Consider the following 12,469-nt stretch of genomic DNA (forward strand, 5'->3'; position numbering starts at 1 on the left):
TTAGTTTTGAGCATGTAAATAGGGACTCGAACATCGCTGCTCACAACCTTGCTAACCATGTGAGGCTTTTCTTTGTTCTCCTCCAATCTCCGAGGAGAGCTGTATTTTTGGGGACGACTGATGTCTCATTTAAATTATTAAAAGTTTATTTAAAACTTAGAAAAATTAGAACGATTTATCCTATGAATCAATTTATAAAAAAAATTATTATATCTTATCAAAGATATTATAAGAAATATGATAAAAAAGGATACGACCAAAAGCATATGAAAAATAAGAGCATCTCTTGCGAAAAGTAAAAAAAAGAGAAAGAAATATTTCTGGGAAATTCGCCCTTTATTTTTTTCATCATAAAATGTATTACGGATTAGATGGACAAATCGCTTTATTGTATTAATCGACTCACAGAAATTAAATACATTAATTTTCTTTTTATCATCATATTATTATGGCGGGATGAATCCTTCACCTGATTTTTCTTACCGTCCGACAGGCATCCGTTGGTGATCGGAGACGCAAACAGGACTAATAGGTGGGCCCGTCCGTTGCCACCTCGCCCCACCCGTCGCCTCCTTTACCGGTCAGGCAGGTAAGTGATTCGTGTAGGAGGAGCCTTTTCTTAAGATATATATGATGGCAGCTTCGAAAATATATTCGTCTCCCAGCAACCAAAACCGACATTGGTGAATGCGCGAAAAAAATGCATCTGCACATCATCCTCGTAACTTCCATTTCATCCACCGGGCGCCGTTCTTTCAAGTTTGTCAACCCAAAGCCGCCAACTCCAAAATATTTCCGACCTCCTCCTCCGCTCACGGCCGCAGCGGAGGGGCAGGCGCATTGATCGATCCGACATTGCTGCCCTTTCCGACGACGATCGACCCGTCTACTACCACCATTTCCACCTCCACCACTGAGTCCCTCGCTGGAGGCACCGCTTCCAACCGTTGGCGCCGCTGCCGATCTTGCTTTTGTCTCGCCAAGAAACTAAGAGTTGTTCTGTTATTTGCGTCTAGATTCGACTCGAAACCGTGGATCGCGTGTCTCATTGCCGAATCTGGGAGGTTCGGGGTGGAGATCTACGCAATGACGACAAGGAATCGGACGCCACTGTACAAGAAGTACCGCGACGCCTTACGAAGCGTTCGGGTGCCGATGGCCTCTTTTTCTCCCTCCCATGCTGGCCCTTCCTCATCTGCGTCGGCCTCTTCTTCGGCGGGGCGTGGTGGTCCGGTAATCGAAATGGTGAGCACTTCGCTTCTCCATCCCAATCGGTCTTATGCTCCCGTTAGCACGGAAGACCCGGGCAATTCCAGGTATGAATCAGGTTCCTGTTGAGCCAACTCCCTGTGATCTGCTGCTTTCTTATGTTACCTTTTGGATCCCATCCAGTATAATTTTACATTTTCCTCCTTTTTGATACATTGGCCCTGTTAGATCCCGCATTAATGGGTGTCTTGTGCACTGGGTTGCCCTTGCTTTCCTTTTTTATCCTTGTTTTCCATATCATTTTGACGTTTCATGCATTTTTTCACATAATTTGCTGGATTTTAGATCCTCTGATGCTCCACATGAGTATTGGTAATCTATCTAACTTATACTTAAATTGCAGTCTTGCTTGGTTCATGGCTAGAAATATTCATAGATCACCATTCCTGCTGTACTGAAGTCCTCAAAATTTTAAACCAAGTGTCTGTTCCACCCTCCAAATTACACGCTTCCTTTACATGACTAGAAATATCATCATCATGTCATCCTTTTTACATTAATACTCGTTTTCCTATTTACTTCAATATTCCACATCACCTCATATATCAGCCTCTTGAGTATAGAGTACCTGTTCAATTTTTCCAGTGGCAATGTGAAACTATGTAATTAACATATCTACCAGCAACCATCACATTTACATTGTCTTGCAAAACGGCAAACAATTAAAAGGTTAATACCTTAGCCATATCAACAAATCAATTTCAATATGTTCTACTGATTCTAAATGTTTGCTTATGACGCAGATATATCTAACTTAAGCTTTACCGTTGTAGCATAGATTAGGATTATATCATTGTATGCCTTAGAGTCACCTTTCCAACGTCCACAACAAATAAAGCATCATATATATATGAAGGTACTAGCTAGCTTGGCTAGTAAAAATCCTGCCTTTACGACTTACTATTTGCACACACACAAAAAAAGAAAAGAAAAGAAAAGATAATCATGAAGATGCTTTTTGAAACACAAAATAGAGCAGTCAATATCTTGAGATAGACTATTCAAATTTTATTTCTGGTTATTGGCATAAAAACCCATAATACTATCTTATATGGTCAACACAAGGGTCTACAGCTATCACTTCCCATCACAACTATCATTGTTGGGAGGATGATGTGGGAAGGACTTCCATTATTGATTTTTCAATTTTGGACTAGATCATTGATTGAGAGTAAGCCTTGGCATCATGGTAAGGTTGCACCTTTGTGAGCTCAGTGATTAGAGTTTAAATTTCCTAGACTATTCAAATTTTATTTCTTGTCATTGGTATAAAAAACGATTATGCTGTCTTATATAGTCAATGCAACGGTCTACAGCTATCAGTGATCACATCACAACTATTGTTGTTGGGAGGATGTTTTGGGAATGACTTCGATTATTGATTTTCTAATTTTGAACTAGATCTTTGATTGAGACTAAGCCTTAGAATCATGGTAAGGTTGCTGCTTTATGATCTAGTGATTAGAGTTTTAATGACTAAATCATGAACTGCTTCATGTTGTTTCCATTAAAAACTATGAGCTCGTGGATCGATATTAAAAAGAAGACCAAGCCATTCCTCAGTTATTGATGTCATCAACATGAAATTATTGACTTAGCCATCAAAGTCAGCAAACAGCTTCCTTGATCCATTTGTAAAGTTGATGTGTCAAAGCTACTCTAGATTGTGGCTAATGCTGATTTCATAACAAGATTACTGAAATTAAAAGCTAACCAACATATTTAAGCCTCCAGTCATAAAATACTAGCAAACAACTTTGTAGGGAAATTTGTTATCAGAGTTGATGAATCATAGCTTCTGAAGTTTGTGACTAGTACTAATTCCATACCCATAGTCATCAACCACCTCACAATTGATGTTATCTTTGCAACCATAAACAAATCGTGTGAATCCACATGCACCATGAACTTCATCTTGGGAGGCATGAGTGAGATATTTCTGAGTCTGTGCTCCACTTGTTTGTGCCTGCACATTGAGAACATGAAATCCATATTGCCACCCTCATAGAGACATGCATTGTTGTCCATATCACGAGTGTGTTTGCAGAACTCATGAAGTGCAAAATCTCAGAGAGAAAATGTCTCATCATCTTATTGTTGCTCATCAATTGTGCCCAAAGAGTCAAATAACTGCAATGAGTAACCGTTTTCCTTGTTTTAATGGTCGGATGATGGACTTCAATATATGCTGTCACTGTCACAGTAATTGCCTATAGTCGGACCACTTCCTGGCAGTTAGCCTGCTCATCCAGCCTCGTCTTGCAGACAGCCTTGTTAGAAGATCCCTATTTGGAGTTGATCTCTGATCTTTTCCCTTGGTTCAAAAAGGAATATTTCATCGATAACTGGAAGGGAAATTTCATGTCAGTTTCGAAATGTTTATTCAGTCAGACCAAAATAAGAGTCTAAATCCGTAAACTTTTAGTTTCCATGGTGAGAGCACAAACCAATTTTGTTAGCTTTCCAGGATTCAAGTGAACGTAGAAGTCCCTTTGTGATTTTGTATCTTAATTATGATTGTAGCACCAGGTACCATGCCCAAGAAAACCAAGATGGATGGTTTTGCATCACTGTCCATAATGTTATAAAGTTCACAGGAACAGGTTAATTTGCACATATGCACTGGAATCATAGGATGACACAATACTTTGTTTTACTTCTTTAATAAGTAGTATTTCAAATTTTGAATACATGCCATCTTAGATTCATTGTTCCATGTTTTGCATCACTGTCCTTAGAATTTTTTGTATCCTAAATTTTGGAAAATCCAATTAGGTTTTAGGATTTTTCTTGAATTACTGTATGTCCAGGAAAATACCGGCATGAGGTTGGCATGCCTTGAACAAAACCTGTTTGCACCATGAGATGACAAAATGGTGTTGTTGCAATTTCATATTTTCTCAATTGATTCTCATCTATTGTTCTTGTCATTAATAAGTTATTTTCGTTGCCTTATGCAGTAGAGGGCATATTATGGTTGGTTTACCTCCAGCATGGGTGGATCTTTCTGAAGAAATATCTGCAAATATGCAACGTGCTCGAACAAAAATATCAGAGTTAGTCAAAGTTCATGAGAAGGCCTTAATGCCTTCTTTTGGAGATGGAAAAGAAGACCAACATGCAATTGAGGTTCTTACCCATGAAATAACAGATTTATTGAAGCGATCTGAGAAACGACTGATGAAGTTATCTCCTAGTGGGCCTTCTGAAGAGTCAAATGTTAGAAGGAATGTTCAGGTACGACCACATTTATTAGTTATCTGCTGTTTTGTTTCTGTACTCTGGTATCCTGTTTAACATTCTAGTTGAAAGCATTCATATCCAGCCAACATTTCTGTGAAAAAGCAAATGAAAAAAGGTTTTCATTTTCTGCATTATGAGTTGTAATATTTTTGCATAAGACTAGCTGGTTATCTCTATCATTTTTTTGATACTCATAAATGTCTCCTAAAGAGAAGTGTACCATTGTTGCAGAGATCACTTGCAACAGATCTTCAGAATCTCTCAATGCAGCTGCGAAAAAAGCAGTCAATTTATTTAAAGCGTCTCAGAGAGCAAAAGGAGGTTTGTTGAACTCCTGATATAAATAATATTTTGTTTGCCTTTTTTTTATGTTCAGTAATTCTTTAATAATTTTGTTCTGTTTTTTCTGCCTTTCAGGGTCAAGATGGCTTGGATTTTGATATGAATATAAATGGAACTATGTCTAACATGGAAGATGATGTATTTGTTGATGTGGTATACTTCTCTGCTCTTTTTCTTTTAGCTTTATGCTGTAATTAGAAGTTATATTATGCATCAACAGTCAGGGACTCAGTTTTGGTCCATCATGATGTTGTTTAACCTTTTTCGATTTAAATTCTAAAGTTGCTTCCTGAACCTAACCACATAATTAACAACTCATTTGATGACAGATGTAATGAAGTCCAGTAATGAATACTTGGGTATTCCAAAGTCAAGTCGAAATAGGAAGAATATTAGGCATTCCTTGTGCTGATCTCATCAGTGATAGGGACAAAAGAATGGAGATTGATATCTATCTGCAAGATATTGTTTTATTCTCAGTTGCACTAAGGGCTAAGTTTTATATGACCTCTAGTGATTCTACACAGTTTGTGTCTTTTATATATATAGCTATCAAGAAAGGATTCATAAGCGTAACCAAATTATCTGTGATGTACCTCATATATGATAGATTCTTCTGATATCTGTTTTTGTCACCAAATTCTTGGTTAAAACTGAACTTAGAGTGCAAAACTTTTCCTGAATCCCTGAAATATTTCTGGTTTTTAATTGATTGTTTCAGATTCTCATGTATTCCACCATATATACTTCCTATCTTCTTATTGACTAATATTTTATCTTTGGCTGCTTTGTGCAGGGCTTCAGTGAACATCAGATGTCTCAACTGAAAAGAAATGAGGCATTTACAAGAGAGAGGGAGAGAGAAATTGCACAGGTAAAACATTTAGTTCTAACTCCATCACAAGTTGGCACAGTTCCATATACCAGTTTTCCTGCTTATCCAATCGCCCTTATGACTGTTGTTGAATGACCTTGTCATTGGACTTTCATTTTGTAATTCAGGTTGTGGAATCAGTAAACGAACTTGCACAGATAATGAAGGATCTCTCTGTCCTTGTGATAGATCAGGTATTTCTTAAAACATGAGTCAGACATGGTTCCCATTCTTTGTCAGTGAAATTTGAAATGGCTTTTCTAATCAGGGAACAATCATTGATCGAATCGAGTATAATATTCAGAATGTCGCATCCACAGTGGAAGAGGGCTACAAGCAGTTACAGAAGGTTCTTTCTCTGTGTGTGTGTGTGTGATAATGACATTAACAAGACAAGATTTCAACATAACACAATATTCTTTTTTGGTGATACCAATAGAGCTTTTTTTCTTGACCATTAAAACTGCAACCTCAATATCTAGGTGTAAGTGTAGTTTTCTTACTAACAAAAGAGGGGCTACCTATTCGTTACTTAACAGTCTGCTCTTTTTTCTTTGTTTGTACTTTGCATCTTGCATAGTGTAGTTATAATTACGTGGGAATTTTTTTGACTAACAGGCAGAGAGAACACAGAGAAAAGGAGGAATGGTTATGTGTGCTACCATCCTTGTGATAATGTGCTTCGTTATGCTAGTCCTCCTAGTACTAAAGGAGATATTCTTCTGACAAAGACAACTCTGAAAAGATGAATATCCCAAAAGATCAGCAACCATGGTAAAGGATGTCATGCTTGAGGCACTGGGATGGTTTCTTATATGAGTTTACAGCAGGCTCATGCAGTTCTCCTCGTTAGACAATTTTACTGGTGATCTCCAATTTTATAATTCACTGATTCTTTTTTGAAAGAAGTGAAGATCTCCAAGATTACAGAAGGCTCATACAGTTCTCGACACTAGACAATTGTACATGTGATCTCCAATTTTCTAATTCACTGTTTCTTTTTTTGAAAGCAATGAATTGGATGATCTTGATTCATTGTTTTTTTTTTTCTTCTTTATTGAATACATATTAAAAAAAAAAGAGGAGCAATGGTAGTTTTGTTCCTGTAGATTATTCCGAAGTTAAGAGTTAGAATTCATCTTTGTTTATGATCTAAGGGGGGTCCCCTTTTTTGCTGAATTGGATGGCAAAGGGTTTCAGTTTGTAATAATGGTTCTTTCATTATTTTTTCACTGTAACTGAAGCTGCAATTGCATCGATCATGGTCGAGGTTGTGGCTCAGCCAAGTCTCTTCATGTGGCAATGAAACGACTGACTTGTTGAAGCGCCATCGCTTCATAGGAATTGGACAAATCATTTTGTTCTTGATTCAAGAAATTTCGCATATTGGTAACAGTAGTCATTGAATAGGTCCAAATAATGATTTCATCATAGTAAGATGTCAACATACTACAAACATTTCATCAACAAACCCATGCATTGGATGTGGGTTTTCTTTTTTCCATTAATTAAAATGATAAATCTAAATTAGAAATTTCAAATTGAAAGTACAAAGTTAAAAAGTAACCCACCGAGGATACTGAAAGGTAAAACAGAAATGATGTTTTATACACATTAAAACTAGTTTTGTGGAGAATAGCTATGTCTCCGACATTAGGAATTTGTTGGGCACACAGTTTATTGCTTCAACCCATAGTCTTTTTTTCTTTTTAACCTAAACCTAGATTTAATAAAGGGGGTACGGTGGTTACAAAATAGAAGTAGAAAATTGCAATAGCAATGCGATTCAAAAAAAAGGAGCAAATGGCAAAAAATAAAAGAAAAAAAAATAAAAGATGACAAAAATAACGCAGAAGTTATTCTCAATCATCCAAACAATATTCTCATCTCAGGTTAAATCAGATCTATAGTAGATTCTTGCTATGATTACTTGTTTGGACAAAAAACTAAAATTTATACTTTCATTATTTTTATAATGAATTTTTTTTGCCTTGCCTCGTGGTTTTTTATCCTTTACGTTAGAGAAGTTTTTCATGTAAATCTTGGTGTCCTATTTGATTATAATTTTTATTTAATTTCGCTATATATAATGATTTGTTTATATTTATTCGTATATAAAATTCTCTTTTTATCTCATTAGAATTAACTTTCATTTTATTTTAAAAAAGTTTTATATTCATAAGCGCTCACGCTTCATGTGTGGAATGAGACCCGGACCACCCTCCCCCCATTCTTTGGGAAGCAAAACTTCCCAAAACAGTATTTTTTACACTTATATATATTCTTTCAAATGATTGACACAACTTCTAATAGAATATAGAATCTTACCAATAGTCTCTTTGATCCAAAACGATAGAATCTTAACATTACACTGTTCTTGGACAAAATGGCCAATGTATCACCCTAAGGAGTTTGTTTGTTACATGCAAGCAGCAAGGGATAAAAGATATGTCCACATAACATATAACAAAATAACAAATTCGAAGAAAATAACCAAAGAGAAACAACCATTTTGAATAAGATATACATATCACAGTAAACAACAGATACGTATCAATGGTCTAATGAAAAACGATTCTTAAAGAAACTTAAGGTTTTTAAGTTAAATTGAAAAAAAAAATAATATTTTGCTGTTTGTGGGTATTTTTAGACACCTTTAGTTATTTTTTCTCGTTGCCTCCTGCTCAACATCAAAATGAACCTCATCGACCTCAATTCGTATCTTTTTCATCATAGTAATTTGTCCTTGTTGTAAGCCTTAGTAGGATGGGTAAGTATTTAAGAAGCCTTATCGAAGGATTAAGAATTTAACTAAGTTGTATTTAAGATGCTATACATCTTAATGTGCTCTCAACTTTTAGTAAAGACGGGAAGATGTGATAAGATTTGTGAGAGATTCAAACTTAGTTTGGGTTAAATCAAGAAGAGATATTCTTTATATTTAATTTTTTTATATATTGAAGACTATATTTTTTTTCGTAAATCTAAGCAAGGGTTGCCAAACTATGCAAATGTTATGTTAGTTTCTAGTTTTTTCTTTGTTTATTAATATCCGATGACATGTAATTTTAACAATTTTTTTTTATAAGTAGCGAACCAATATGGATGCTATTAACTTCCTTAAACACATATAAGATTTATACACCCATAAATTTATCCAATCATAAAAAATCATTTTGAAAATCATTATTTTTTATTAGAAACGATCCAGTAGAGTTTGAGTCATACTCCAATTCGGCCCAATTAAATTTTCAATCAAACTCTAATTTGATCTTGATTAAACTAAGCAAGGACCAAGTCTCACTCAAATTTGACTCAAATCAAGTTTCCATCGAAGTCCAATTTGGCTCAACTCAACTTGGACTCATTCAATTCAAATCTAATGTGACTAGACTCAACTCAAACTTAATCAAATCCAAGGGTCATTCCAACTAGAATAGGTCTATCTCCAAGTTCCAAAGGTATTAGGACTCTCCATATCCTAAAGGCATTAAGACTCTCAAAGATATACTAAGACCTCAGCTATAGAAGAGGGAGAAGAGCCTCATCTAAAGCATCTAAAAAAAATCCAAGTCATGCTCCATTTTGAGAAGCCAACTGGCCCTAGGTTAAGAGGAGCTGAGAGAAAGACAAGAAGTGGTTTGCAAGATCAATAGCCTTTCTTCTTGCCTATAGCCACCTTACTACATAGATCTTTCCAACTTGTTGTTAGTCTTAATAACTTCAAAATAGGCCTTTAGTAGTAGCAAGAAGAAGAAGAGGAACCAAAAGATAACCAAGTCCAAATCTCAAGCTAAAAGAGCACATTCAAGTTAGATTAGGCCTCACTTGTATTTGGCTTAAATCGAGTTCTGATTAAAGTCCAATTCATCTCAACCCAACTTTGACTTAACCTAATTTTGACTTGAACTCTAATTCAAATCCAATATGACTGGACCCAACTCGAGCTTAAATCAAATTCATAGAGGTCAAATCTAACTGGAATATGTCTAGCTCTATATCCTAAAGGCATTAGAACTCTCCAAGTCCTAACCTTGCTAGGACTATACCCTTAAGAAGAGAGCTCCATCTAAAGCATCTCTAAATAATCCAAATCATGTCCCCTTTTGAGAGGTCAGGCAACCCTAGGCTAAGAGGAGAGGAGAGGAGAGAAAGAAAGGAAGTAGTTTGCAAGATTAACAGCCCTTCTTCCTGCTTACATCTACTAGATATCTTTTATAAATTACTGTTAGACTAAATAGCTTCTAAAGATGCTTTTGGCAGCAACAAAAAAAAAGCAGAAGAAAAAATGCAAGTAGATTTATAATAGTTCATTCTTGATATCTACTCATAATTTCTTTTCCCTCGAGGTCATCGATTTTCATTACCAATCTTACTTCCAATAGGTGAATATCAACTACCCTTGTTATATCTTTCAGTGTTTGGGAGAGCATTTGTACTCACTCTTTTATAAGAGACATATCATCTCTTACCACTTAGTATCATAACTAAATTTAAGAGAAAGGAAAAGACTTAAATAATGCTTAAAAAGAGAGCTATGATACTTCACAAACTTAAAAATAAATGCTTCATCAACCAAACCCGAGTGTGATAATTATAGGCACTAAAAGATTTTAAAAATAAAATAAAAAATTAAATCCCTAATTTTTTTAGATACTAGTGGTACTACCATAAATATTGAGAGGTATTATCATCGTAACTTTTGATGAGCTACAAATTTGGATTCAACAAATTTACCATCATAAAATTTAAATTCTAAGTGATACCATCACCACTCTAAGTGGTACTACCACTATTATGGTTAGAAAGATTGATAAAGAATAAATAATGCTTCTCAATTAATATAAGCAGTACCATCACTTAGGCCTAGTGATACCATTACCCCTGACTAGTTTAAGCGATTAGTTTGGCTTTCTAACATACACAGTTCAGTCCAACTTTAAGCCTAGTGACTTTCATGATAAGTTATGTTTATTTTGAATCAAAATTAGCTCTAATTAATATAAATAATCTTGATTAAGGCCTTGACAAATCAACTACTCATCCGATATATCTTTGAAGCATTCAGCATATTGTTTACTCTTTTGGCATGTCATATGATCTTTTGATACTTCGTTTAAACCTCCAACACATCACTTTATTCCCTAGCATATCACCTAAATCTTTTGGCATATTGGCTTCACTATGATATCTGATTTTTTGACATGATATTTGATCCTTGACATTATGCCCAAACCTCTAGTATGAAGTTTATTTTTTAGCATATCAATTAATTCTCTAGCTCGACGTCAAATTTTTTACATGATAATCTTCCAATACAACGTTCAACTCTTCTACTCGATATTTAACTCTTCTGTGGCATGAGTCTATGATTAAAATATTTTCTACATCACTTTTTTTGAAAGCATATTAATTTATCAAATTCATCAATTAATTTTGTTATCAAAATCCTATGTTCCAATAGAGGGTTAGGGTGAGAATGATATTTTGAGAGAAGAAGAGTTTGTTGAAGGGGATTAGGGTAGATGGAGGTCATCTGGGATTGGGTATGAGTGAATAGATAAAGGATTTAGGGTTTTAGAATAACTTAGAGAGTTTCAAGTCAGATTCAAATTACTAGTAATAATACTGCAACCTCAAATAGTCCTCTCCTTCTGCCATCTACTATCCTAGTTAAGGACATATACCATTATTCAATAAAATTTACTAGGCCTAATTCCCTTATGATAAAATTAAATCGTTCTTCACTTAGGAATTTTATAAAGATATCTAATAATTGATGGTTTGTGTCAATCAAGTCTAATGATATGTATGATTACTAATATAATCAGCAATGTCTAATATCAATATGTTTGTCAAAGAATGTTGAATAGATTTTTTTGTTAAACAAATTATACTAGTGTTATCATATTTTATAAAGATATTTTTCAAATAAACTTCATAATCTTCTAAAGTGTACTTTATTTAAATCACCTATGCATATTATACACCTATCACAACATATTTTGCTTCAACTATATATAATGTGATAGAATTTTATTTCTTGGATGATGTAGGAATTTATAAGTTACAAAGGTATTTTTTCTATTTATTCTATATCCTACAAAGTCACCATCAACATAAACAATTAAATAAAAATTATCATATTCAAGTTACCTAGTCCTAAGGATGGTATTCCTTTTAAGGATTTTAAAAAAAATTATGACTTTAAAGTGGACTACTTCAGAATTTGATTAAAACCTAGAATAAAGACTTACATTGAACATAATAATTAGTAGTAGTAAGGTATAATAATTTTTTTATCATTAGATCTATTGATTAAAGTGTTTCCCTTCATTATTTAAATTTAGTTTTATGAAAAAACTCGTTAGAGTATTGATGGTCTTACAGTTTTCTATGTTAAATCTCTTAAGTAGATCTTGAATATACTTAGTTTGACTAATGAAAATTTTAGCATTTAATTATTTAATTTATAATCCTAAATCACCCATTAAGCTTATATTGATTCATACTCTTAATAGAAGACTATATAATGATTCATTATTTAAATAAAAAATAATATGGTTGACATAAATTTGAATGATAAGAATATCATTATTCAAATGTCTAATAAATAATATGACATTGACCTTATCTTTTAAAAATTTATTTTGATTTAAAAAAGAGTTAAGTCTTTTATACTAAGTGTTGAGGCTTGATTTAACTTGTAAAGTATCTTGGAAAATTTATAAATATAAGTTG

The 12,469-nt window shown here is 34.1% G+C and overlaps 1 protein-coding gene across 1 annotated transcript; it reads left to right on the forward strand.

Moving 5' to 3' along the window:
• Positions 1-702: 702 nt before the first annotated feature.
• LOC103982000 (syntaxin-43-like) lies at positions 703-6,894 on the forward strand. The gene is made up of 8 exons (XM_009398785.3): positions 703-1,316; positions 4,230-4,506; positions 4,744-4,833; positions 4,930-5,007; positions 5,651-5,728; positions 5,857-5,922; positions 5,997-6,077; positions 6,347-6,894. Exons 1-8 carry the CDS (start codon positions 1,087-1,089, stop codon positions 6,452-6,454), a joined length of 1,008 nt encoding a protein of 335 aa, XP_009397060.2. The 5' UTR covers positions 703-1,086; the 3' UTR covers positions 6,455-6,894.
• The last annotated feature ends 5,575 nt before the right edge of the window (positions 6,895-12,469 follow it).

Source organism: Musa acuminata, chromosome BXJ3-4 (assembly GCF_036884655.1).
Source record: "Musa acuminata AAA Group cultivar baxijiao chromosome BXJ3-4, Cavendish_Baxijiao_AAA, whole genome shotgun sequence".
Classification (NCBI taxonomy): domain Eukaryota; kingdom Viridiplantae; phylum Streptophyta; class Magnoliopsida; order Zingiberales; family Musaceae; genus Musa; species Musa acuminata.

Bases quoted from the DNA above. Each gene is read 5' to 3' on its own strand.
- LOC103982000 (XM_009398785.3), top strand. From the start codon at position 1,087: ATGACGACAAGGAATCGGACGCCACTGTACAAGAAGTACCGCGACGCC. The intron at 1,317-4,229 runs GTATGAATCAGG...TGCCTTATGCAG, and splicing joins GAAGACCCGGGCAATTCCAG to TAGAGGGCATATTATGGTTG. The intron at 5,008-5,650 runs GTATACTTCTCT...TGCTTTGTGCAG, and splicing joins ATGATGTATTTGTTGATGTG to GGCTTCAGTGAACATCAGAT.